General features: G+C 36.6%; 1 protein-coding gene across 2 annotated transcripts in view; it reads right to left on the bottom strand.

Moving 5' to 3' along the window:
- Psme4 (proteasome activator subunit 4) overlaps positions 1-27754 on the bottom strand; it is a 141302-nt gene that overhangs the window by 79225 nt on the left and 34323 nt on the right. Inside the window, exons 4-16 of one of the 2 annotated variants that reach the window (XM_042285507.2) lie at positions 19561-19626; positions 17699-17743; positions 15895-16044; positions 15282-15345; positions 13900-13974; positions 12555-12677; positions 10454-10546; positions 9175-9440; positions 6616-6802; positions 5488-5577; positions 3866-3930; positions 3448-3598; positions 213-311 (exon numbers count right to left, since the gene is read on the bottom strand). In XM_042285507.2, the coding sequence (XP_042141441.1) occupies positions 213-311; positions 3448-3598; positions 3866-3930; positions 5488-5577; positions 6616-6802; positions 9175-9440; positions 10454-10546; positions 12555-12677; positions 13900-13974; positions 15282-15345; positions 15895-16044; positions 17699-17743; positions 19561-19626 (1474 nt within the window). The remainder of the gene's footprint in view (positions 1-212; positions 312-3447; positions 3599-3865; positions 3931-5487; positions 5578-6615; positions 6803-9174; positions 9441-10453; positions 10547-12554; positions 12678-13899; positions 13975-15281; positions 15346-15894; positions 16045-17698; positions 17744-19560; positions 19627-27754) is intronic. The other variant, XM_006996211.3, reaches the window with a different exon arrangement.

The raw sequence follows: 27754 nt of genomic DNA, 5'->3' as shown, positions 1-27754 counted from the left end.
GGGTAAAGTAAATAGTCAACAGTCACAAAAGATGAAGTAGCACTATTTTCACTGGCAAGAGTAATGAGTCTTAGTAACAAGTACTAACAAAATAACTAACCCCACACCCATCACCTAAGAGGTTGGGTAGGAAGACAGAATGTTTGAGGTCAACCTGGGCTACAAAGCAAGACACAGTACCATAACAAAAAGCAAAATACAATGAAACTTACCTTTACAGCAGCACGGCACATGTCTGCCACCATGCGACCTGCAACTCTTGTTTCAAATATATGCGAAACAGAAAAGTTAAAGACTTTCTGAAGGGCCACCTGTTGATACAGAAGATATGAAAATGCCCAATCAGTGTAATTCTTTAGAAGTTAACTATCTTGTAGAACTTTAAAGAAAATAATACACAAACTATTCTAACAGTTACTAAAAAGTAAAATGTTAATCACTTATTACATTCAGGTCTAAACAGTCCCTGTGAATGCTTCGAACTTAAACAAAACACTTGAGGGGGCTTACAAGACAGTTCTGCAGGTAAAGGTGATTGTCATCTTTACCTGAGTTTGATCCCCAGAACCCACATTGTAGAAAGAGAGAACAGACTGCCAAATGTGGTCCTCTGACCTCCACATGCACAGTAGCACATACACCCACATATAAAGAAGGGAGGAAAAAGAGAGGTAAGGAAGGAAAAAGGTTAAAAGACAAACAAAAAATATTTTAAGAGCATGAGCAGATGGAACCCAAATGTAATTTAATCAACTTGATAGTTAATACAATAGAACATAAAATTTTGTGGGCATCTATTGCTTAAAATAGTTCTGACAAGTATCAACAATCAATCATTGTATCTACTTTAAAGAACAGAAACATTCCAAGTGTGGAGTCTGTTTCATAATCCAGCAAGTGGGTAACTGAGACAAGAGGATCACTGTACATTGAGATCAGCCTGGGATACACAAGTTCCTGGCCAGCCTGGAGTGCAGAACTAAGACCTTTCACAAAAATATAACAAAACAAACAAAAATCCAAAATGACTTGAAGCAACTATTTAATTTTACAATGATATAAAAAATCTTAACCTTCATAAAGGAATAGGTTAACTAATACCAAATGTTAGAAATAAGTCTTGTCTGTTAAGAGATGTTTTATGTTCACTTCCTTATTATTTTTTTAAAGATTTATTTATTTATTTATTTATTTTTATTTATTTATTTATTTATTTATTTATTTATTTATTATGTATACAGTGTTCTGTCTGCATATACACATGCAGGTCAGAAGAGGGCACCAGATCTCATTATGGATAGTTGTGAGCCACCATGTGGGTGCTGGGAATTGAACTCAGGACCTCTGGAAGAACAGCCAGTGCTCTCAACCCCTACTTCTTTATTCTTTATAGTCTCTTTTTGTTTGCTTTGTTGTTTTGTTTTTGTTTGAAGCACGGTCTAATGTGGCCACACTGGCTTGCAGATGACCCTGAATTCTTGTATTTCCAACGTTCTTCTCTCAAGTGCTAGGACTAAAGCTAAGTGTACCAGCTCATGCCTTTAATTCCAGCTTGGGGGTTGGGGACAGAGACAGGCAGGTCTGTTGAGTTCTACGGCAGCCTGGTCTACAGATCCAGGAGAGCCAGAACTACATAGTGAGACTCTGTATCAAAATACAAAACAAATGCTAGGAAGACAGGTGTATATTACTATACTTAACCTAAACTCATATAGTCCTACTAACTATTACACAGAGGTGTAGTATAGCTTAGCTTTTAATCAGGATGATCATGTTAAATGTTGATTAATCTCAAATGAAGGAAGGGAGGAAAGAAATAAAAACAGAAAGTCATTTTAAAAATCATATACCCAGAGGTATGAGCTATTATCAGGCAAATAGGTGTTTATGCCTTAGGACACCAATTTTAAAATATCATATTATATGGTAGTGTTAATTTTCAAAACTTCTCCCAATAATTAGTTTAAATTACAAATTCTAAAAATGTAGTCAATGTCAGGCAGGTTGACGCTCCTATAAACCAAGCACTTGAACGAGGTGGAAAGATGGCAGTTTCAAGTCCAATCTGGGTTACAGCAAATAATCACCACTGCTCCTAAAGGAAACTGTTCCCATAGTCCTTAACAAGTGAGAAATTTATAACCCTCTTGCAGTATTTTTCTCTTTACAGACACTTGTGGAGACCCACACAGGTTTCCTAGTGAGAACTTACTCAGGGTCCAAGAATCTGAGCTTGCTTTACTCAGCAGGGCTGCATAAAGGGATGATTTGATCATGGGCATGGTTAGCAGGTGTTTGGAAGGGTCTACATTTGGCTGCAGTGTGCTTTGATCTTGTAAGAGGGAGGTCTTTCGCCCCACCCCTTGGCATTGTTATAAAAAGCCCTTTTGAATAAACAGAAAGGGATGTTGGGTATTGATCCAGGCCCTCCCGAAGCTATCCTTTTCTGTCTTTCTTCTCTTCAACTAGGCTTCCCTTTCTATCTAACATTTTATCCCTCTTTCATAAGAACCCTCTAAAAGGTGGGAGCTGGCCTCCAACAGACACTTACTTACTACATACTGCTGTGGGATGTTCTGTATGGCAACTGTGTTGCTCTGATTGGTCAATAAATAAAATACTGATTGGTCAGTGGCTAGGCAGGAAGTATAGGCGGCACTAACAGAGAGGAGAAAAGAAAGAACAGGAAGGCAAGAGGAGTCACTGCCAGCCGCCACCAGGACAAGCAGCATGTGAAGATGCCGGTAAGCCACGAGCCACGTGGCAAGGAATAGATTTATGGAAATGGATTATTTTAAGCTATAAGAACAGTTAGCAAGAAGCCTGCCACGGCCATACAGTTTGTAAGCAATATAAGTCTCTGTGTTTACTTGGTTGGGTCTGAGCGGCTGTGGGACTGGCAGGTGACAAAGATTTGTCCTGACTGTGGGCAAGGCAGGAAAACTCTAGCTACAACATACTACATGTATTCATTAACTTTGATTCCAAAGTCAACTATAACACACGCCTGTTCAAGGTTACCTAATGCAACTTTTATTCAGCTAGCACAACTCTCCTATGACTAGAAACATTAGAACTCATTCATTATACTTTAGTTTTAGAGTACAATGTCATCAAAGCAAAGCTTAAAAATGCAAAATAGGTGTCACTATATCACTTTAAAGGACATTTGTGGCTACACATGATCTGTGGGAGAGGAGTACATGGCAATTAATAGAATTTTTTTTTTTACCCCTTCACACGCACACACACACACAATGATTTCTGCAAGCAAGTATATCTGCAGACACTTTGCAATGGGGCCCAAATGTTTTTTTAAACCTTCACTTGAGTATGAAGGATAAACTGGCCATGTGCAGATACTTAAAAGCAACTGACACTCAATGCAAAAATATCAAATAAACAAAAAAAAAAATGGAGTTACTTTTTGTAGTAATTCTCTCTTACCATAAATATTTCTTTAGAACATTGTGTGAGGATTGTACTAAACGTAGAAGACAAACCTAATTCAACCAAACTCTCCAAGTGAGTCATTTTCTCAGTTTCTGTCTCTTCTCTTGTTTGCTCCAATGTGCTACTTTCTATTAGTCCAAAGCATCTAAAATATACAAATTAAGCATATTTTAGAAACAAAAAACGGGGGACAGTCAGGTAAAACTTTATTGTTATTACTACTCAAAACATCTACTCAATTTTTTCATGACTCATAAATAGTCTTTTTTTAGTTTAAATGACTAGCTTCAGCTTTAAAATCTAAATAAAACATTACAGCACAGAAAGAAACTGCTTTCTAGGAAAGCCCTATACACATCCCACTCCCTTTAAAATCTATTGGAGAAAAGACAGGACCAAGTTATCAGCATACCTGTCCATAAATTGTAAGACGAAATCCTCAAACTCAGCTGTGGCTGAACAAAGTTCTTTTTCAATCTATAACATTGCAATGCAGAAAAAAAAAAAATCACAAATATGTTTAACTTTTTCCCCTCTGAACTAATGAAATTAGTTATAGCCTAATAAAAAATTCCTGTCCAAGTTTTTTTGTGTTAGATACTATGATAAACACCATAACTACATATACTAAGCCACCAACTTTGTTATCAATCCCAATTTTCAAAGTGCTTAGTGTAAAAAAAAACAGAGTTGTACTACTTCACATCCAAATGATACAAGTAACAACAGGCTTATAAAAGAAAAGACACTTGACAACCTCAGGACACTTATCACAATGGAGGGTGGGGTTAGGCTGGTTCTACTAGTGTCTAGTAGAGCAGGACAAGTACACTATTAAATATTCCACAATGGAAGGACAACCTTCCATAACAAAGAATTACTTGTTTCAAAGGTGTCACTGTTGAGAAACTATGTAAATCTTAGACTTATCAGCCTCCAGCTTAGCTTCTGCCTATGAGCCATATAAAGTGACTCCTTGAGGTAATGACATACAGGACTTATCTGTACCTAGAGAGTCCCTGACAATGGAGAGGTATCTTTGCTAGGATCTTTCAGTAGGAACTTGGAGAACTGGGCTTCTTCAACCTCCCAGATTTAATTGGCACATTATTTTTGTATGGTTAAGGCTCTAACTTCAGTTTCAGTGGCATTCAATTTCTTTTTAAATCGTGTGTACACATGTGGAGGTCAGAGGACAACTTTAGAGTCACTTCTCAATTGTACATGAGTTCTAAGGGTCTCATTCAGGTCACTAGGCTTGCTCAACAAGTGCCTTTTCCAGCTGAGGTATCTCACTGGTCTAAGTACTCAGTTCTCATCTATAATTTCTAAGATTATTGGGCATTTCTGATTTGTAGTGAGAGATTTAAATGGTTTTCTTTTTAGTGAAACTTCAGTTACTCTATGCTTCTTAACAGTTCATTAAGAATCATAGTAATGAAGAAAACCTCTGTATTAAATGCCACTGGTCCTGGGGAAGGTTATTTTAAGCAGTAATTGATGAAAAAACAAGACAGCACCACCTATGCTGAACAAAACTTGTAAAAATGACAACAAACTGAAATATACCACCAGATGCCAGCTATTAGGAGAGATGGCCTTGATTACTATACTTCCTAGGGTGGGTGCTATAGTTATCTCACCACCAAAGATGGCATGGTTCCTAGTCATACCGCTCCAGTCACAGAATAGCAATTCTTTAAAAAAATAAAAACAAAAGTCAAATTTATTTATTTATTTGTGATGGGGACTGACCCTAGTTCCTCATGTATAATAGGCAAACAGTGTGCCACTTTTTATATATGATTTTTTTTTTCAAATTTTGAGACAGGGTCTTGATATGTAATATAGGCTCTCAGCTTTCTGAGCACTGGGATTGCTAGTGTGCACCACTGAACCCAGCTTCCCTGTCCTTTTAGAAATGGTACTTTCTAGAATCTATCCCAAACTGTTTTTGAAGAATCAAAGATTACTATGCATATATGGGAATAACATGTTTCAGTTAAGCCTTTTATAGCCAGAAAGGATCCTTACTTCTGTGAGGTCGTTTCTTTCTTGCAGTACAGATGAACAATCTACTAAAGGCACCAGAGTAGAAAATGTTCCTATAAATTGGAATGTGATCTATAGGAAGAGACAAAGAATTTTCAACATTAATTAGTAATTCTATTTCAGTACAAGTTATGCTAAAAGTTAAATATAAATATTCAAATTATGTTAAGGGAGACACCACACTGACCTCTTGAGATATTTTTCACTTAGAATTAATTTTTGTCTTTCTGGAGAAAAGGAGGGAGGCAAAACTAACTCAAACATGCCTGAAATTCATAATGCAGCCAAGGATGAACTCAAATTCATGGTGGGCTTCCTAGGTCAGCCTCCCAAATGCTGTGACTACAGAAGTAAGCCACTATACCTGACTCTAAAACTAAACATTTTAAGATTCCTAACAATTAACTAGCTGTTACTTTAATTAACAAAGTTAGAATAAAATTTACTCCCATTGTACACTGAGAACTATATACATAGTTCTCCAATACTTTGTCTTCCACCTGAAAATGTAACATTACAGGGAAACACTAAAATGTCAGAGATCAGGAAAGAAGAAAGATAACAAAGTAGTAAATCAGGAGAAAATGTAAAGAAGCAGTTGATGGAATTATATATTGGGTAACTTTCCTGTTGCTACTCATGAGAGAAGGGTTTTTTGTTACCCTGAGACATACTCACTATGTAACCAAGGCTAGTCTCAAACTTGACTCAGTCTCTCCCAAGTGCTTAGACTATGAGTGTCTACCACCATACCCAGTTTCTGTATTCTGTAACTTTTCATCATACTCTCTTGGTTATCCACTTAGATAAAGAAAAGGGCAAGAGATGCCATCCTGCAACTTTTAGTATATTTAAGAAAAAACTACAAATATATAATAAGTTTTAAAACTCCATTAAACATACGTAGGCTAAGAAAAATTACTTACAAAGGAAGGCATTACATAAATGAGTTGCGCACAAATTTCAACTTAAGCATTTATATATGTAACATTGTGTGTAAAATAAGCTTTTACATTGAGCTACATTATCATTTAAAGATATCTACTAAAAAGAAAATATGTCCATTTAAGTAATAACTGCAACAAAACACTTTATCACCAATATGCTCACCATGCATTTACTAAAGTCATTTGGATCCACCCCAGGCAATGCTCTCATCAACAGAGGTAGCATGTGTGTTGGACCTTCGGGAAACCATTTGCCACCTGATACCAAACTTCGGGCTACACCAATTACACAACTTAAAGTAGCTGTGAGCTGGTGAGGTTCTGTCAATGTCTCTAACGCAGGGTATGTTCTACAGTTTAAAAGAAAATACAGTTTAGATGTTAAATATATTATGTTCATAAACTGCATTTTGACTTACAGTATTATAGATAGCAGAATGTTTAGAGTGGAGATTTTCTACTAACATGAACTGATCAGTCCACAGCCCTCTTATCTTGTCTCCAAATAGACGACAGTGAAAAAGAGCATAAACTGAGACCTTCATTGTTTCAGCCAACTTAATCCACATCATACTGAACTAAAAATAACAAAGTACAAATATTATACTCATTCCTGTTAACAACAACAACAAAAAAAACAATCTCTCAGTCTTTTTCTTTCTTTCTTTCAGAAAGGGTCTTATGTATCCCAGGTTGGGCTCCAACTTACTAGGTAGCTGAGGATGACCTTGAGTTTCTGATCCTCTCATCACCTTGTCCTAAAGTGCTGGAATTACAAACTTGTGCCACCATGTCAGGTTTTATATGCAGTGCTAAGGACTCAACTCACGGCTTTGTGTGTGCTAACGAAGAACTCTACAAACCAAGCCACATCTCCCCACTTTATTCTTCCGAGACAGGGTCTCACTGAAACTGAAACTCACTAATTGGCTACACTAGCCAGACAGCAAGTTCCAAAGATATTCTTGTCCTCACCGTTCCAGAGCTAGTGTTACAGGTACCTAGGTTTTTAAATGAATACCTACGATCTTCACCCAGAACTTCAATTATTTCCCTCTGAAAATCTATTTTGTAGGGGAGAAATATACAAGCACCTTAATATCTATTTATACAGAAAAGGTAAATAAACAATCAAGCCATTAAATTTTTTTTAGATTTAATGATTTTTATTTATGTGTACAGGTGTTTTGCTCATAGGTATGTTTGTTCAGCATGTGCATGCCTGGTGCCCATGGAGGCCAGAAAAGAGCACTAAATCCCCCTGGAATTGGAGTCACAATGGTTGTAAGCTGTCATGTGGGTGCTGGGAATAGCAGCAAGTGAGCATCTGTCTAACCTGAGAGTACTGTCCCTTTAAGTAGAGAATGTGAGAAGGAAAAAAAAGGCAGTTTTTGTGCTATGCACCTGTATTCCCAACTCTTGGGAATTCCAAGATTTGGGGTAAGCCTGGACTATAAAATGAGACCCTGTCAGACAATAGAAAATATGGCTAGGTTGTAGCTTAATGGTAGAATGCTTCCCTAGGACACATTTGTCCACATCCCAGGTTCAATCCTCAGCATAGAAAACAAACCCCCAAATTAATGTCTTACTGTAAAAGAAGCAGGAACAATACTTAACTCTTATTTTGAGAATATAAACCCTAAAAATTTCTTTTTTATATCTCTATTTGTTTATTTATTTTTTGACAGAGATACTCAAAAGTCCTGGACTCAAGCCATCCATGTTTCTTAGCCTCCTGAGTAGCTGGAACCAAAACTATGCACCAATATGCCCAACTTACTTTCTAATTTTTACATTTATTGTTTGTGTGGTCTGTCTATATATGCGTGTCCTCAAAAGACAAATTACATAAGTCAGTTCTGTCCATCCACGATGTGGATTCCAGGAACTAAACTTAAGTCATCTAGCTTTGTGGCAAGGGCCTTTACATACTGAGTTATACCATCAGCCCCTTACATTTAAAAAGAATTCTGAGGCTAGAGAGATGGCTCAATGGTTAAGAGAGCTTGTTATCTTTGCAGAAGACCAGAATTCAGTTTCCAACACCCACACCAGGCAACACACTATACTACTTGTAACTCCAACTCCAGAGAATCCAGCACCTTCTTCTGCCTCTTTAGGCACTAGCAAGTGCATGCTCACGGACATAGACATGCCATATACATATAAGTAAAAATGCATTATCTAGAAAAATTACGGGGCTTTGTCCTTTGTTTTGAGACAGGGTTTCATACTACATAGCCCTGGCTTACCTAGAACCTATTATGTTAACCAGCAGTTCTCTGTTATTTTAGAAAGTAGTTTCAACATAAAAAAGAAATGACTGTAATATAACTGACACTGAAGACATATAAGGCTGTGATACATAAGTAATAAAAACAATGAAATTATCTTCATTGAGACTGTTCTATTCTCAATATTTATTGACATGTTTGATACAAACAAAAAAAGTCATAATTTATGAGTAAAAGCCTGGGTAAATGAAATAGACAAATGATACAAAACATGCTGGCAGTTTCATTTTAATTTTTTCTTGTCAATAAGCCTTTAAGTTACCAAATTCAATCAAATAAAAAAAAATATCTTGCTTCTCCTCTAAGAACAGGTAGGTATAAATATCAAAAACAAAAAACATATGCCACAGGAAAAAAAGGAGTCATAGGAAGAAACAGGTAAGTTATGCCTGAGGCATCCACCAAACATACAAAACTGAACTTACCTTTCAAGCACAGGAGGTATTACTAACTCAGGTCTCATGAGTGCAAGGTTCTGCAGAGCCTGGGCTGCTTCTAGACTACCAGTTTTGCTAAACATAGCCAAGAGGACAGGCTGAATAATGCACTGTACAAAGTCTGTAACATCTTGATCAGTAAGCTTATGGCTCTCAGGCACAGGAGTTAACCAGGAGGGCTTCTTGTATCTTTCACGATGTAATCTCCTAACAACGCTGTTTGGCAACCGCTGAAGGAGTTTCATTAACTTGTTCTGGAGACACAGAAACAATAGGTTCTAGGCAGGTTCAACTTTCCTACACAGATAAGATTCCTCTCACTCAAGAAAAAAGAATACTCTGAACACACATAACTATATGTTCTAACTACACAGAAAAACATATTATACCAACTATCAAACAGTGACCTCTAAATTCTAGGATTTATATTTTGTTTTGCTTTCCTCTAGACAGGGTCACACTGTGTAGCACAGCCTAGCTCTGTGATCTTCCTATTGCAGTCTCATGGATGCTAAGATTATAGTCATGTACTGCCTTGCCTTAAATTCAGGTTCTTTTTTAAGGCATAGTGGCACCCACCTAATTTTAGCATTCAGGAGGCAGAGACACAGGGATCTCAGATAATTTGAGGTCAACCTGGTCTACATAGTGAGTTCTGAGAGCCAGGGCTACAGAGTGAGACACTGTCTTAAAAGAGGAGAGAAGGAAGGAGAGAAAAGTACCTTGCTACCAACTAACATTTTTAACAAGTCACTTTAGGGCTGGAGAGATGGCTCAGGGGTTAAGAGCACTGACTCTTCTTCCAGAGACCCAAGTTCAATTCCAGCGCTCACATGACAGCTCATACCTGTCTTTAACCCCAGTTTCAGGGGACCCTGACAATCATGGCAAAAACACAAACGCACATAAAAATAAAATGAAATATACATTTAAAAAATAAAAAAGTCACTTTAATTAGGCAATTAAAAGACAAAACAAAGCTAAAATAGCTCACAAAATAAAATTGAAACAATGTGCCTGTGCTTTTGTATTATTACTTATTATCATTTTCTTGCCAATATTTAGCATTTTGTTACTAATAAGCATGTAGCATGTCAGTTTATTTCTATATGTCTTTCGAACACATTGATTTGAGTCTAACCACTTACACATAGCTAAAGCTTATATGAAATACAGGAAATATTATAGTTCTAAGATAAGCAATAATTTTAAATATGGCTATATTTTTTAATCTTCAAATACTACAATACAAACTGAGCATACTTACCAGCCAACGCCCATTATTTGAAGGATGATAAAAAGATGTGATGCTATTAAACAAACCAGCTAAATGTTTTTGTACTAATTTACTTGGTCCACCCTGTCCAGACCAAAAAACAGAGAGAGAGAGAGAGAGAGAGAGAGAGAGAGAGAGAGAGAGAGAGAGAGAGAGAGAGAGAGAGAGAAGCAATGTTAGTGCCTATATTATACTGTATATGGACGGATCAGTAAGTCAAACCCTAAATACAAAGCTCTAATGTGGGTCCCCTTCATCCTAACAAACAATTAGATCTCTAAACAAGTCAAAAACAACTCCTCAATGAACTTCGTACTCATCATTTTAAAACATTCCAATAAACATAAGAAAAACTTACTTAAATCTAATTATAGAACTGAAAAAGTGCCACCTTACAACTTAGGGGAACAGTAGATTTTACTGTTCTTAAGTAAAAAACAAGGATACTATATATAACTTGACACAAAGACTATCGTCTTGATAGAATAATAATAATCCTTGATTATATCAAGATGATAGTAATAGGGGATGGTGAAATGGCTTATTGAGTAAAGATGACAGCCTCAGGCCTGAAAACATTTGACCCAGGACCCACATGATAGAAGGAGAGAGAGAACAGATTCCCCATGCTGTTCTCTGATCTTCACATGAATACTGTGGCTCCCATGTATAAGTATACAATTTAAAAAAAAAAAAAAAAGAATGGCAGCATAAAGCATACAAAGCATTCTTCAAAATGAATCGTTGGATAAATTTCTCATTGTATGAAACAAAGAGATTTACACAACACACACATTTTATGAGGCACATTTTTAATTCAAAAGAAAAATATTTTTATTAATCTCTTATGAAAACAAACACAAAACAACCAAAGGGGAGGAAATAGAAGAAAAAAATTAGCATTCATCTAAAAGGCTATATATAGCATAGGTTTACACTCTCCAATTTGTCTCATAATGATATTTCAACAACAGCATAGGAAACAAACCATCAAATTATATTCAGGAAGGGTATACTGGCTCATATTTTTAATCCCAGGCAGGGGCAAGAAAATCACTACAAGTTCAAGGCCTACCTGATTCACGTAGTAAGTTCTACGTTAGTCAATGCTATGTAGCTAGACCCTGTCTAAACCTTACCCTCAAGTTTCAAAAAACAAAACAACAACAACAACAAAAACTGTTATTTAGGAACATGCCTTCCAACTCAAATGAAGCCAATGTCTGTGTTTCTCAATATAGAAACCAGAAGAGGCCAACTACTCAAGAAACCAAAATGATTCAACAGCAACACTGTATCACAAGTTTCAAACTTCTGATAGAATAATTACTGTAACTGGTTTTTTATTAAACTTTCACATTACAAAAGGAAATTTCTAGTGAGAAGTGTGTTAGGAAAACAAGAACAAAATTAACTCAAGGTTGACATTACCCAATTCAGTGAAACCTCCATAATAAAATTCAATTTTTTTTCTCCTTTGAATAATCAGAAAAAGAAACCCGAAGTCCTCTCTATGTAACAATGGGAGAGTTTCAATATTTCACTGTAAATTTGTATGAACACTCTCTCTTTTCCACAAAAACATTATCAAATATAGAACAATTCAAGGAGCAATAGAAATAGTAAAATAAATCCTATAATTTTAATATAAAGATGCTTTAAAAGTGTATTTATATTTGAAAGATGAAGCTGAAATCCATTTGGAAATTTATAAGTGATGGATCATAACCACATTAATATCATATCAGGAAATAGTTGAATCTTATCAGGTACAAGGCTCTGGGTTCAATCCCCAGCAAAAGTAGAGGGAAGGGAGGGGAAAAGAGGGGGTAGGAGAAGAAAGAAATGGGAAGGGGAAAGGGAGGGGAAGAGGGAAAGGGAGGGGAGGGGGGAAGGGGAAAGAGAGGGAAGGGGAAAGGGAGGGGAGGAGGGAAGGGGAAAGGGAGGGGAGAAGGGAAGGAATAGGAAAGAAAGAAGAGAGAAGAAAATTATTTGACAATCAAGCGATCAACCAAGTTATTAACATGGGCTTGAATCAGAAGGTTAAAGAAAGTACTGGTAAAATTTATAAAACATATAGTTTACTACAAACCATCATTGCAGTGATCCAAATTACAGCATGTCCTATATCATAAGCATTTGTCAAAAATCTTGGGACTAACACTTGACTGCTTCCCACTGGGAGGTTCAGGCTTCTCAGAATTCTTGTAAATATCTTTTAAAGCAAAACAAAACAAAACAAAATACATGAATAAAAAAGTTTATAAGTATCAAAATAAGTCCTTAAACAGCTAGGTGAGTGTTAGGTATTAGTCTTAAATACACTCTTTTTTCATGGGACTCTAAGCAAAATTATGGTGTCTAATAATTTCCTTTATTCATTAGAAAGTAGATATAACAGATTTATTATATGATGTTCTGAGGTCACAGGCCACAGATAGGAAGCAGCTGAGTTCATGTACTCAAACAATGAGATATTTATAGTTAAACATAAAAGAAAAAAATGAAGATATTGCAGTTAAACATGAAGCCTTTTACCTTCTGCATACATACATATTACTTTCCCATGCTCCCATTCTATGCCAAAGATGCTTAACAGCAGCAGCCCTAATGAAAAGTGTCTGACAGGCCACTTTCACTCTTCAAACCTTGAAGTCTTGAAGTCCTCCTTAAGACTCTGTATATTAGGCAGCATGTAATAACTGTATTTTAACACAACTAAGTTTATATTTTAAAGCTATCATTACTGATAGGGGCCCAAATGAGAGGAGGTGGGGCCTGCTTCTGTCCGTCAGTTTTTAAAAGCTACAGTGGAGAAGAATACAAGCAAAGTCAGCTAGGACCTTTCTGCTGAATCCTAGTCCTGCTTTAACATCAACTCCCACCTCCTGCAAGGCTTTGCAAAAAATTCTACTGCAGCTGGAATAATACAACTCTAGAGATATTCTAGCTTTAATTACTAAGTGTGGGGGAGTGGTTAACACTGTAGAATGCAATCTAATTTAGCACAGAAAATTCTTTGGAAGGAATGAATTCATGATATTCCTAGTAATTTTAATATTCACAGTATTCCTAATAATTACTACTTTTTGAATTATTCATTCTGAAAGTTATAATTCATGTCCTCCACTGTAAGACAGATATAGTACCTGACATTAGGGCTAAAAAAAAAAAAAAAAAATTGAGGGCTGGCTCAGCAGTTAAGAACACTGGCTATTCTTCCAGAGGTCCTCATTTCAATTCCCAGCACCCACATGGTGGCTCACAACTGTAGTCCCATGGAATATGATACCTTCTTCTGGTGTGTAAATGTACATACAGAAAAAACACCCATATACACAAAAGTACATAAATAAATAAATATTTAAAAGAAATTCCCCTTTACACATAATGTTAGTAACAGGACTATGATACACATATTCAAATGTTCTAATTACCTTTGGTACATATGGATCCCAATCTATGTACCCTATATTATCTGTAGCCAATCGAGCAAAGAGATTTACTAATTGCTGAAAGTAAACAAAAACAAGATAATGTTAAGTTGATGTATTTGTTATTTTTAAACATCAGTTATAATCCCCCATTCTTTTATGTTTATTTGCTTATTTTCTTGAGATGGTTCTTACTATGTAGCAAAATGGTCTTGAACTTATGATACTCCTGCCTCAGCCTCCTACGTGCTGGGATTACAGGTGTGTGCAGCCATGCCCAGCTCATTTGTTCTTCTCAGCAATCATTAGAACAATGTATATAGTTTGACTTAGATTTTTCAAAACTTCCAAATTTAAGATCTGATTCATGCCACCCACATAAAATCAACTGCAACAAAAATACTCCTCCAAAGGAAAAAAAATCACAAAGCATTATGCACAATGAAAGTTGAAAGGAAAATTTATACATATATCTCCAACAAATGTTCAACAGTACCTATAATAAGTACTAATGAAAGCAAACAGCAGCCATGCACTTTATAATGCATGCTTGTCTACTTCTGTTAAAAAATAGTAAGATGAAAAAAAATTAACTGGGCCTGGGGAGATGGCTCCATGGTTGAGGAGCACCACAACCCTCTTGAAGAGGACTCAATTCGGGTTCTAACACCCACATCTGGTGGCTCAAAAATACCTGTACAGAAAAGCCCCACTGCTGTTCTACCTATGACAAGGACTATATTTACCCTCCAAGTTCAAGTGGCACCAGTTTAGTCACCAGCTTGGGTATTCCTCAGTCCTTTACTGCCCCCTGATGTTTCTGAGCCCTCCATGATGTTCCTATAGATTGAGCCAGAGCTTCTGGGCACATGCAGCCACCAGGAAGTGCCCCAAGTGGGAGTGTTGTGGAGGTCACCATTTCTGAGAGTCAGGCTGTGCTTTGAGGTACTGAAGGAGCCAGGTCTCACCCCCAGTCTAGTGCTGAACCACAAGGACACAGTCTTTGATGGCTGGACAGAGGTGGCAGAGGTAGAAATAGGCACCTGGAACCTGCACCCCATCACCTATACACTCAGCTCTCCATTAAGACTGTTCTAGCACTGCAAAACCAAAACCAAATACTCAGAGCTCCAGCTTTAGGGGATGAGATGCCTCTAGCCTCCTCAGACATCTGTATTCACATGCACATACCCACATAGACAGATACACACACACACACACACACACACACACACACACACACACACACACACACACCTTTAAAAAAGAAAGAAAAGGAATTAACAACATTATTAGAAGAAATTCTAAGAAACAGGAGTTATTTACTAAATGATCTATTTATCTCCGAATTTAATACTACAGAAGGGGATAAACAAAAGACTTACCCCCTCCCACTGTGGGAGATTCTGCACTGAAACCCAAAGGCCAATTAATTCATCAAACCAAAGTCTGAAGAAGAAAAACATTGTTATGAACAGCAAATGACTATAGAAAGTGGTTCAAAGCCAGGTATTCTTTGTACTTCTAAATCTACTCTTCTTACTGATAACTATACAACTTAGAAAAAAACGATACTGAAAGTTTCAAACTTAATGGAACAAAGGCATGGTTTTTGTCTGAGTATTCTCCTCCCCTGTTTATTTGTGCTGTAAAATATAATCTCATCTAGTAAATGTCCTGAATTGTTAATTATTGTACACTCTTACTGAACAACTGCCACAATTTTCTCCCTTATGTCATTTGCTTTTCTCCTTTTCTAACATTTTTCCATTATCACTGTTCTATTTTTTTTCCTCTTCAGATTTCTTAAAAACTGTCATTTTCAATGGGCTTGTCATATAAGCATTACTTTCTTTACAATCACATGCACAACTCTTTTAGCCTTCATACTTGGAATATAATAAATAGGATAAATGCACTGCACTTTTTTTTTTTTTTAGCTTCTTGCTAATTCTTGGTACTGCTTTATTCTAGAATATGTCAAATATGCACACTTACTTAAAACCTTTATGATGCATTTCTGGAGGAAGGGAGGTAGGAAGAAATATTTCAAAATAAGTGATGGCCTTTTGCATTGTTACATCAAAAGGACACATTAAAGGCCGCCATTCTTCTAACATTTCTGCTGTTGCATCTGCTGGAAAATATCTGGGGAAAAAAAAGTTTCCATGTATCTGACCATTGGATTAAAACACTCATATATGAATGATAGAAAGGGGAGAAAGGGCTTAGAGAATTAGCACCACTTGCCCCGCACACATGAGTTCCTAAGTTTGTTCCCATCAGCAAAAGAGAAGAGTCTTGTGGGAGAAGAGAATATACTTCATAAGATACCACACTAGAAATGTCAAGATATCCCACAATAAGTACACGTTTATAAAGACAGAATAAATACTCCACCAAACTTAGGAGAAAGTAATTCTTTTCATCTAGCGGACTCTCAGAAAGATGCTTTGAGGTTGAAAAACACTGCTCCTTAAGCTGTCTATAGAATTCAACATGGAAAACATAATTGTGGTTTTGATTTCTTTGTGTTAAGTAACAGCAACTGAAAAATTCTTAGTAAAAATCAAGTCTATGTAGGGATAAATAATCAGTAACAATAAGATAGAGGTACCAGCCCAGGAATCTCTGGGACATTTTAGATGAGTCTCTGGGTACCATGCATCCTCATGGGCCCAAAGGTCCTCCTCATACCAGAGGGGAGTAGGAAGTCATGGTTCTACAGACTCTGATATTCTGCAATTCTGTAAAAATGTCAGGAGCATCCTTGCAATTTAAAGACTTAAAATCCTAAGACTCTCACACACACACACAAAATGAAGGTACATGATTTAAAGAGGCCACATGTAAATTGTTAAATGCATCTAAAAAGGTATAATAAAGAAATGGGGGAGGGGAGGGTTGAGGGCGGGGAGGAGGTGCGTACTTATAATACTAGCACTAAGAGATGGAGGTAGCATGGCCAGGAGTTGAAAGTCAACATGGCAACTTGAGACACTATTTCTACTTCTCAATCAACCAATCAATATGAGGTATAAAGTACTATAACTGAGAAATTTGGATTCTTTCCAAAGAAGTCAACTTATACATTTGACCCATATAACCTATCATATTTTCATAAACCTTTGTTAACTTAAAAAGCATACTTTATTATTTTATATGAAAAATAACATTACATTTCTATTAACACTTCTATTGAGTTTACCAAGCAATTTGTGCCAGGTACTAATGTAGCAAATTGCAATTTAAAACAAAACCATCATCAATGAACTATGTTCTACCTTCAAGGACCTTATATATCAAATTTCTTTTCCTAATTTTTCAGTCAGTTATTAGCAAAGTAATACTAATTAAAAACTTAAAGGTCAATGAGATGGCTCAGCAGTTACTTGCCATGCAAACCTGACAACCTGAGTTTAATCCCTGGAACCCAGGTAAGATGGAAGGACAAAAACATATTTCATAACATCGTCCTCTGGTCTCTACTCATGTGCCAAGGTGCATCTCTCTCTCTCTCTCTCTCTCTCTCTCTCTCTCTCTCTCTCTCTCTCTCTCTCTCTCTCACACACACACACACACACACACACACACACACACACACACACACACACAAAATAAATTAACTTTTTAAAAAAGAAGTAAAAATTCAATCAGGAGCTAGGAATACTGTGGTGTGCTCAATGACTAGCACTACAAGATCAGAAACTACTTATACCTTTAACTTCCTCTTCAAAGTACACTAAAGATGGGGGAAGGCCCACAGGTAAACAAGAGGCTTTATAAATTGAGAACTACTTACGGTCGGCAGCTTTTCACGAGTGTTTTGAGAACATTTTCTACAGAACTGGAGGGAAAAAAGCCATTTAATAAATTACATTGGGGTATTTAAAGAACACAGCTAATTCTACATCCCATATCTCAGAGATACATACATTCAGATATTATATGTTTACATGTAATAACTAAACCTTCTCTTTGCTAAAGACAGAATTACAAGGATAATCTACCTAGACTTCTTAATCTGCTTTTTCCTCTGCCCTAATTTTGCTCATTTTTTTTATGATAAATAAACGGAAGAAAACATACTGGAAAAAGAATAAATCCCTTTTAGTCTTTACAAAGTAGGTAACAATGGCCATATTTAACACAAAGTAAGCCCAATGGCTGAAAATTCTAAATCGTAATTTTTACTATAGTACTTTTACATCAAAATATAAAATAGAATATAATAACGGTGTGCTTCTACCAGCAACTGGTATAAGTCTTGTCAATCAACTTAAAAGAGTTATTTAACCTTCCAATGCATTTTACTTCTAGTAACAATTATTAAAAACAACCATCTGTTTGAACAGCCACTCATAAAATTAGGTGAGCAAAATGAACTCACATGAATTTCAATGAAAAGGCCATGGATACCGGTTTAAATACATGACCAAAATGGAATATTTAAGATATCAACTAGACAACAGTTAAAACTGGTCAAATGCAAACAAAACAAAACAAAACAAAGGAGTATCATGAACTGAAATTTAAAACAAATCTGTGACTAGTTAAAGTATGATAAATACAGATAGAAACAGAAACATGCCCAAAATTCAAGGGCAGGATAGGGGTACTAAGGTTTCAGACATTTTATTATTAACCCTTCTGAAATTCTTCAAGTCCAGAGGTCTGACCAATTTCTCTGAAAGCTTAATTACTAAACTACAAGGAAATGCCAAGGAACAGAATAAAACAAGCTCCCAATATATTGTGTAACTTCAACCTAGAAAGAAAACTTCAATCTTGTTATTAACTAGTTGCTGTAAGCATCACCTTTCACTTTCAAACTCCGGGGAGGGGGGGGGGAATCAGTAAGTAACTCACAGGGTAACTTTTACACTAGAAAACAGAAAATATCAAGAAGCATTGTTCTGATCCCCAGAGAACAGCTCTTTTCTCTCTCACACAAAAAGCCAGACAATTAGGAAATAGTTTACTGGGCATCTAAGTTTACCTAGTGAAAAAAGAGTGAGTGAAGATAAACTTTTCTCTAATTACTCCAGGATACCCAATGTGCTTCTATTCTAATAAGGCTGTTCAAATTTGCAGGGATAATTAAACTTCTTTCTGTTTGCTTAAAATACTCAATAAATGCTTTTTATCAGGGGAACAAACAGATGTCTTGGATCTTCTTTCAGTTCAGATTGAAGAACCAGTTAGTAACAAGTTATAGAATCAGGATGTAGGTTTAGAAAGTAGTCCAATTTAAGCTCAGACTTTAAAGGTATCTTTTAAGGAAAAGATATATGACTCTGCCACTTCCTAATGTCTGTGCTCACATTAACTTTCCACTGATTTTACTAGTTTAGTAAACAACTGATTTCAGATTTAAATGTTACAGAAAACCTGCTACTTCTCCTAAGTAACTTCCTACACCAAGAAAGAAACTATTCCAAAAAGCAAGCCATTAAAGACTGCACAGCTAAGTGTTGCCTTCATTCTAGAAACAAGCACAGGAAGTTAATGATAACACCTACTTCTATAGTAACTTCTTACAGAGTCAAGGGTTGTAGATTGTGATTTCATTCACATAAAGTCAGTTCCAACCCCTTCTTCCACATAAGGCCTGCACCATGGAATTTATGCTCTTTATTCAGAAAAGGGTACAATCTCTCTAACCTGTGATATCTGTATAGTGACCTTTTGTGATTCTTGTAATCTCTCAAGATGAAGGGAACAATGTTTCTGTTTAAAAATAAAATAAAAGGTTAAGGCTAGATGCTACTAGACCACATCTTACTAATTTTTTTTAAAAGGGGGATTGACTAATCACTACATAATTTCCCAATTGTTGGAAATTTATAATACTAAACTGATAAGTCAAACTGCTAATTTTTAAAAAAGGGATCTTCTACAGAGTGACTAAAAGCTTTGGATGGGGTCTCTCACAACCCATTTTCTCTTAGAAATGGTATTGTTCACTTAAAAAATAAGGCCATGGAGTACACAGTGCTTCAGTTTGAACCTAAAAGTCAGACAAATCTGAATCTGATTTTGAATTCTAATTCTACTGTTCCTAGGAATGTAATATTACAGCTTAGTACTTTTCATTGTAACAAATAATACGTACCCTCTCATAAAGCTAGTATAAAAATTAGCTGAGATAATATATTGAAAGCTGTTATGTAGTCAAGAATTATTAGGCACCACAGAAAATATCAACAATTTTAAATTCGTATTTTGCAAATCATTACACTTTTAATTTCATAGGAATAAAAACTTGTTCTCATTTTGCTTTGACAGCAGTTCTGCCTAGCAGCCATGAATTTATGATTCAGGACATCACACACAAATGAGAAATTTCTTTTTAATGATACAAAAAGTGAATTCTTAAACTCTTGTTCCTGTTTCAGCTCCATGTGAATTTTCTTCTCCACACCCCAATTTCCTCATGATGGCACTAATATACTCTGATTGTACCAGGATTGTACAGAACAAGAAGGTCAACACTTCTGCTTTCAGTTACTAAGACTCAAACTTCAAAATCGTGAAGGTTTTTTATAGCCTGGCTCTTAGTTTCATGTAGCTATCAAGATAAGATTAGCATTATTTTATTTTATTTTTTAAAGAATTTTTTATTTTATGTGTATGGGTGGTTTATATCACTGCATGCCTGGTGCCCATGGATGTCAAAAGACGATATAGGATCCTCTGGGGCTAGAGTTACACACAGATGGTTGTGAGTCGCCATGTGGGTACTGGGAATCAAACCCATGTCCTCTGAAAGAAGAGGCGGTGCTCTTAATCACTGAGCCATCTCTCCAGTCCCAAGATTAATTCTTAAGCCCCCAAAACACATAGTATACGATACATTAAAAATAACAATAAGCCCAGAAGTATTCATAGCCTCAACTGAACTAAAATTTCATGTCAAGGTAATTCTGATTGCTTTTTTCACACATGAATTGGGAAACAGTAACAATGGCACACTCCATCTTTACCTGCCTTGAACTCTTTAATAGTATTTTTTTCCCTAACCAAGTACCAATTTCTTCATGTAGAAGTCAGTTAATTTTACCTTCTTTTTCTCAATCTAAGCTATCTAAGCTAACTCACCTTTAGTCAGTCAAACATTTTCTATCACCCATCTTTCAAAGTCTAATATTGTTCAGTTATTAGTCATATTTTTCATAGTCATTCAGATTATTTCATCAGTTATAAATAAAGTACATCATCATCATGGTGGCAATGTCAGCACTAATTTTTCATTAAAATTAAAGTATTCCTCTAAAATAAAATGTTACTGATATCACATTTCCTTCTCAGGTAAAATTAGTATAATAACTTCAAAATTTGAACAATTTGAACTTTTTTTTTCGAGGCAGGGTTTCTCTGTGTAACAGTTCTAGAACTTGCTTTGTAGACCAGGCTGGCCTCAAACGCACAGAGATCCACCTGCCTCTGTATTAAAGGTATACACCACTACTGCCGGTAATTTGAACTATTTTTAAATATGGGGGGAAGGGCACCCATGGAGACCTGAAGAAGGCATCAGATCCCCTAGACCTTAAGTTACGAGCAGTTGTGAGCTGCCTGACATGGGTGCTAGAAACCTAACCTGGGTCCTCTGGAAAAACAGCACATTCTCTTAATTGCTGAGCCATCTCTCCAGCCTGTGAATATTTTTAATTGCTCTAAAAAGACTGGTTATATTTGTTTTTTGAAAAATCCTGGTAGCAAAAACACAACCCTTGGTAGAAATACTATCAAGAACTTTAACAAAATTCAACTACTTATTCTCTAATTCTTGAATAAAGGTAGAATAGTTTAAAAGTAAATACAATGTTCTTTAAATAGTTTTAGAAATCACTACAAATACCCCATTAATAATCAGTGTTTATTTATGAAATAACTGATGAAAATGACTTAAGTGACAGGTCACTGGGGAAATTACTTTTATCATTTCATTATCTATCAAATTTTGGATCCAGATCATTCATAAGCAATAAGACACTCCAGACTCTGGAATGTGTTATTTTTATGTAGTGAATGAGGAAAGGGAAGAATAAAAGATTTAAGTAATCTTAACCATCATAGTAGTAATTTAAATGGCCCTCTGTAAACCAAGTGTGGTGTAATCCCAGCCCTGGGGAAGCAGAGGTAGCAGGACTGTGACTTTGAGGCTATAAAGCAAGATCTGTCTCAAAAACAAAGACATCAAAAGCAAGTAACTCTTTGATGAATCAATACAGAAAGCCAGGCTAGGGTATATCTCAGTGGTATAACACTTACCTAGCAAGTGCTGGGCTCCATCACTAAACCATCACTAAACCTGGGCTCCATCACTAAACCACAAATGGAAGTGGGACAGTGACACAAAGATAATCAAAAACAAGTACCAGGCCTGGTGTGGTGGCAGGACTGCTGGGAGCTGGAGTCCTGCCTGGACTACACAGCAAGATCCTACCCATACCGCCCTAAAAAATAACAAACTTTTCCTAGAGGTGTGTTACTATGAAAATAGAGTATACTGCTACATGGTAGCCTTAAAATAATTTAAAAAGGAAAAATACTTAAAATTTATTTTTCAAAGGACATCAAGTTGGAAGGCAACATGGGAAGAAAGCTGGGAGTCAGAAAGGAGGAGTGAGGGTGAATTTGATTAACAATACTTTGTGTATAGGGTCCAGTGTGATGGTGCAGGCCTTTAATTCCAGTACTCAGGAGGCAGAGGAAGGTGGACCTGTGTGAGTTAGAGGCCAACCTGTCTACACAGAGAGCTCCAAGCCAGCCAGGCCTATATAATAAGTAAGACCCTGTCTCAAAAAAAAACAAAAATCAGGGGCTGGATAGATAGTCAGCAGTTAAGAGCACTGGCTGTGCTTTCAGAGGACCTAAGTTCAATTCCCAGCACCCACATGGCAGCTCACCCCAGCTCCAGAGTTTTTGACACCCTCACCCAGACATACATGCCGGCTAAACACCAATGAAGATAAAATTATACATTTTAAAAAAATTGTGTACCTATATAAAATTATCAATGAGTAAAAAATACTATATAAAAAATAACACATAATTTTAAAAACAATTTTTAAATAATTAAGTTATCTAGGCCCAAACTAGTTATTTTTAAGATTAAACCCAGAACCTTGAGCATATGAGACAAGTGTTCTACCTCACGCTCACTCCTTCCCAAAACTATTCTTGATGAAAGGAGGTTCACAACCTTGTGTAACTCCAATCCCAGGGAATCTGACACACCCTTCTGGCCTCCACCAGTACTGCATGCATGCAAGTATTGACTAGATACACGCAGGCAAAACACTGGTACACACAAAATAATAAAATAATAACACATACACACACCACACACTCCTAAATTAGGGCTGGCAAGATGGCTCAGCAAGTAAAGTGCATGCCTGTAGCACGAATCTTAAAAGGCCTTATTAATAAAAACAAACCCGGAGCCAGGTATTGGGTTAAAGCTGGAAGATCAGAGAAGCAGAACAAGCCACAGCTTTCTCACCTCGCCAATTCCTCAGCTGATCCTGTTTCCTCAGACTGGAAGCCTCTGAGTCCTCATCCAAATGGATCTCAGCCGAACTGCTGCTCAAAAGCCTAAAAGCTTAACCAGCTCTAGTTCCTGGTTTTCACGCCTTATATACCTTTCTGCTTTCTGCCATCACTGCCTGGGATTAAAGGTGTGAGTCACCATGCCTGGCTGTTTCCAGTGTGGCTTTGAACTCACAAGAGATCCAGATGGATCTCTGCCTCCCAAGTGATAGGTTTAAAGGCATGTGTGCCACCATTTTCTGGCCTCTATGTCTATCTAGTGACTGTTCTGTCCTCTGACCCCAGATAAGTTTATTAGGATGCACAATATATTGGGGGACACAATATATCACCACACATGCTTCCAAGGCTGATGACTGTAATGGAAAGACCTGACTCTTACAAGTTGTCCTCTAACTATCACATGTATGTAAAGGGGGATATGTGTGTATATATGTGTGTGTGTATACATACAGTAACTTAAATGTAAACTGTCTCTGTCCACTTGTAAAAGCTCACAAACGCATAATTCTTACATTTTATTAGCAAAAATAACCTATATCACACTCTGTACATAGAGCATCATTTTATGAAATAAAACTATAACCAAAAAGATCTGTGTGTTTCTTTCTGAAGTAAACAGTATACAAGTTCTTATGTTATTAGTGTCAAACTTACAAACACTTACCTCCATTACAATTTTGTATTTTCTCCTAAATTAAAAACTCTACCAGCACAGGCCAGGTGGTACATTCCTTTAGTCCCAGTACCCGAGAGGCAGAGGCAAGCAGATCTCTGAGTTCAAAGCCAGCATGGTCTACATAATGAGTTCCACAATAGACAGGGCAACATAGAGATCTCGTCTTAAAACAAACAAACAAAAAAATTAAAACAACCACCAAAAACCTCTACCAATTACCAACAGTCTCAGTACTTGGAACTCTGAGATGGAAGGGAAGGAAGGAGGAGAGGAGAAAATGTTGATTATCTTTTGCTTTTAAAACAGTATGAAGCACATGGCACTCTAAGCTGTGGTTTTCGTAAGGACAAACACACAAGGTACACAGAGTTTTAAGAGCTGAAAGACAGTTAACAAATGAAGCACTTCTAATTATAAAAAGTCACCTAAAAATAGTATGTGCATAGGCTGTCAAATGACAAAGCTATTTTAAATATGTCAAAATACATGTAAGATAGAAATACTGGAAATCAATTGAAGAAAGCAAGTCAATAAAATGACTCCTTCTAAGTTAAAGGGTATTAAGGAATAAAACACTTGTAAAAGGTAATCACTCTATTTCTTGACTATGAAAATTTAAAGCACAGCTTGCTGCATTACTGTGCCAAAACAATGACTGTCAAAACTGTTCCCTCTTAGAAATTCAACAGATACAGAAGTGCTGGGAAGAATGAATAGGTCCAAGGACCACTATAAGCACTGCTATGTGACTTGCTGGTTTCTCTAGTATTTCTGCTCAAGAGCCAAGAACAATAGTCTTCAACTCAAGGTAAGCTTGGGAAGAAGCTCAAGAACTAAAGAACTAAGTATTGCAAAACTGAATTTAAAATTTTTAATTTTTATACTATTCCTTTGTTTCAGAGACAGCTGCCTCCCCAGTGCTGGGATAAAAGCTGTGTCCCATTCACCCAGCTTTTCAAAACTGAATTTCCTAAGGAGAAGCAAAGTAACAAATCAATGGCACACTTTACAATGTATTCAATGAAAGAACAAGTATACAACCCTATGTGTCAATCACTCTGGGTCACTGGCTCAATTAGTTCACTTTTCTAAGAGCATCAATTTTAGTCTGAGGCATACATGAAGAAAAACTGCTGCTTGTAAAAAGTACTACCTAATAAACCTAGTACAGATAGAAATATGTAAAAAATTAAAAAAAAAAAAAAGACCAAAAAAACCTGTAAACTTCACAAAATACCTCTCATACTTTATCTCAGAGCCCTGGGAACATGGAAGGTGATATTAAGTGAAAAGAAGACCTGATACAGGGAAAAGGCTCATGGCCTGGAAAAAATCAAAAACAGGAAAAAAGAAGATATGATTCTCAAAGCAAAAAACCTGCTAGGTATAGTGCCATAGGTCTTAAATTCTGGAGAGGCTGAGGCAGGTGGAATGCTGTGAGTCAGTGAACCACATACAGATAACATAGGGTGGGCTGGATAGTATAGTTCAGTGTGTGTGTTGGAAAGGGGTGAAGACCCAGTGTTTCACACATGATAAGCATGTGCTCCACCAGAATAATCCCCAATCTCACAGGAAATTTTTAATGATTTTTAAAAAGATTTATTTTTATTATTTTTAAATGTGTATGTGTGGGTGTAGGGAGGGATTTGAGTAAGTGCAGGTGCCTATGAATGGCAGAGACATCCATTCTCTCTGGAGATGGTGTTACAGGTCACTGTGAGTGGCCCAACATGGATACTGGTGACCACAGAACCAAACTTGAATTCTCTGCAAAAGAACAGCATGTATTCTTCATCCCTGAGTCATCTCTCCAGCACACCATTGGGCACTCTTAAAGTAAACGATTGAAGAGAGCCTAAACAATCTTTAGTGGTCAAAAGCCAGGTATATTAAATACCCAACAATTTGTGAATTACTCCAAGAAAACAACAACAACAAAAATGTAATGGTGGTACACTCCTATAATCCCAGCACTGAGGAAAAAGAAATATGGCTAAAGCAACTGATTTCTTTTTCAATCTGAATAGCCAGTGGAACATATGAAAATCTTATAAATAACAATGTTTTGTTGTTTTTAAAGACCGGTTTTTGCTTTGTATCCTCGGATGACTTTCAACGTACTATGCAGCCTAAGATGGCCTCAAACTCATGGCAAACCTCCTGCCTCAGTCTTTTGAGTGCTGGAATTAGATGCATGAATGATGATACTCAGTTTATTTTAACAGTTTTATAATCAAATCATTAATCTGGCAATTGGTAGAGGCATGGAATCAAGCCAGGCAGAGGTTGTAGCTCAGTTGGTAAGAGCACATGAACAGCAGGCCAAGGCCCAAGGTTCAGTCTCCAGCAACTCTCTCACACACTCTGGTACACAAGCTTCATATTACTGGCAATCTTATACAACATGGCAAGGAACAAAACACATCAACACAGAAATTATACAGAGACCAGCACTAGAAAAATGGGGGCAAATGATCTAGAGCTCAAGGCTAGTAGTAGTCTTGGTTCCAGAGTGAATCTGAGATCTTATCTTGAAAAGACAACAGTAGACAAGACATGGATGACTTTCTTTTCTTTTCTTTCTTTCTCTCTTTCTTTCTTTCTTTCTTTGGCTATTGTTGAAACAGGATTTCACTATGTAGTCCCGGCTGCCTGGAACTCACAGAGATCTGCCTGCCATACCCAGCTAGGCATTATTGCTTTGAGCACTGAGTGCCAAACTTCAATTTTACTGATAATCTCCCTAGAAGCCTACTGAATATTCTCTATAGCTTTACATATTCCTTTTCCCTAGTCACCCTTTGCTTCTAGGTAATGTCTGCTGTGGTATTCTTTATATAAGCCCCAATATTTATTTAATGTCAAAAGTTCCTTTTTTTACATTTCTTTGTTTAGTTTTATTTTATTTTTGTTTTTTGAGATAAGAGTCTCACTATGTAGCTCAACTTTCCTGGAACTTACTTTATAGACCAGGCTGGCCTGTAACTCATCTCCACCTGCCTCTGCCTTCCCAGTGCTGGGATTAAAGCTGTGTGCTACCATGCCCAGTTTTATAGACTTATTTTTATTTTATGAGTGTTTTGCCTGTGTTCATTTAAGTATATGTGTGTTCAGTGTTCTAAGAGGCCAGAATAACCTGTCAGATCCCCTGGAGCCTGTTATAAGAGACAGTGAGCTGCCTGAGATAGTGGGTGGTGAGAATCAAACTCAGGTCGTCTGTAAGAGCAGCCAATGATCTCAACTACTATGCTATCTTTCCAGTCCTTATATTTCTTGCATAAAATATTTGATCTTTTCTTTTTAAAATCCAAACAAACTCATATTGAATAGATGCAAAAGCTGAGTATCATATATTTTGTTGTAATAACATCTGCATATTTGAAACTCATTTTATAATTTTTTATAAATCTTTTAAGGTTAAAGTGCTATTTATATCTTAATCATTTTTAAAGTTATTATTATTGTAGATGTGTACATGATGTGGGAATAGGAGACAACTCTGTGGAGTCAGTTCCAGAAATCAAACTCCAGTCACTGTGCTAGCACAGCTCACCAAGCACCTTTATTCACTGAGCCAGCGGCTCCAAAGTACTGTTTCTATTTATTTTTGTCACTGAG

Source organism: Peromyscus maniculatus, chromosome 10 (genome assembly GCF_049852395.1).
Source record: "Peromyscus maniculatus bairdii isolate BWxNUB_F1_BW_parent chromosome 10, HU_Pman_BW_mat_3.1, whole genome shotgun sequence".
NCBI classification, from domain to species: domain Eukaryota; kingdom Metazoa; phylum Chordata; class Mammalia; order Rodentia; family Cricetidae; genus Peromyscus; species Peromyscus maniculatus.
This window is presented reverse-complemented; position numbering and strand designations above follow the sequence as displayed.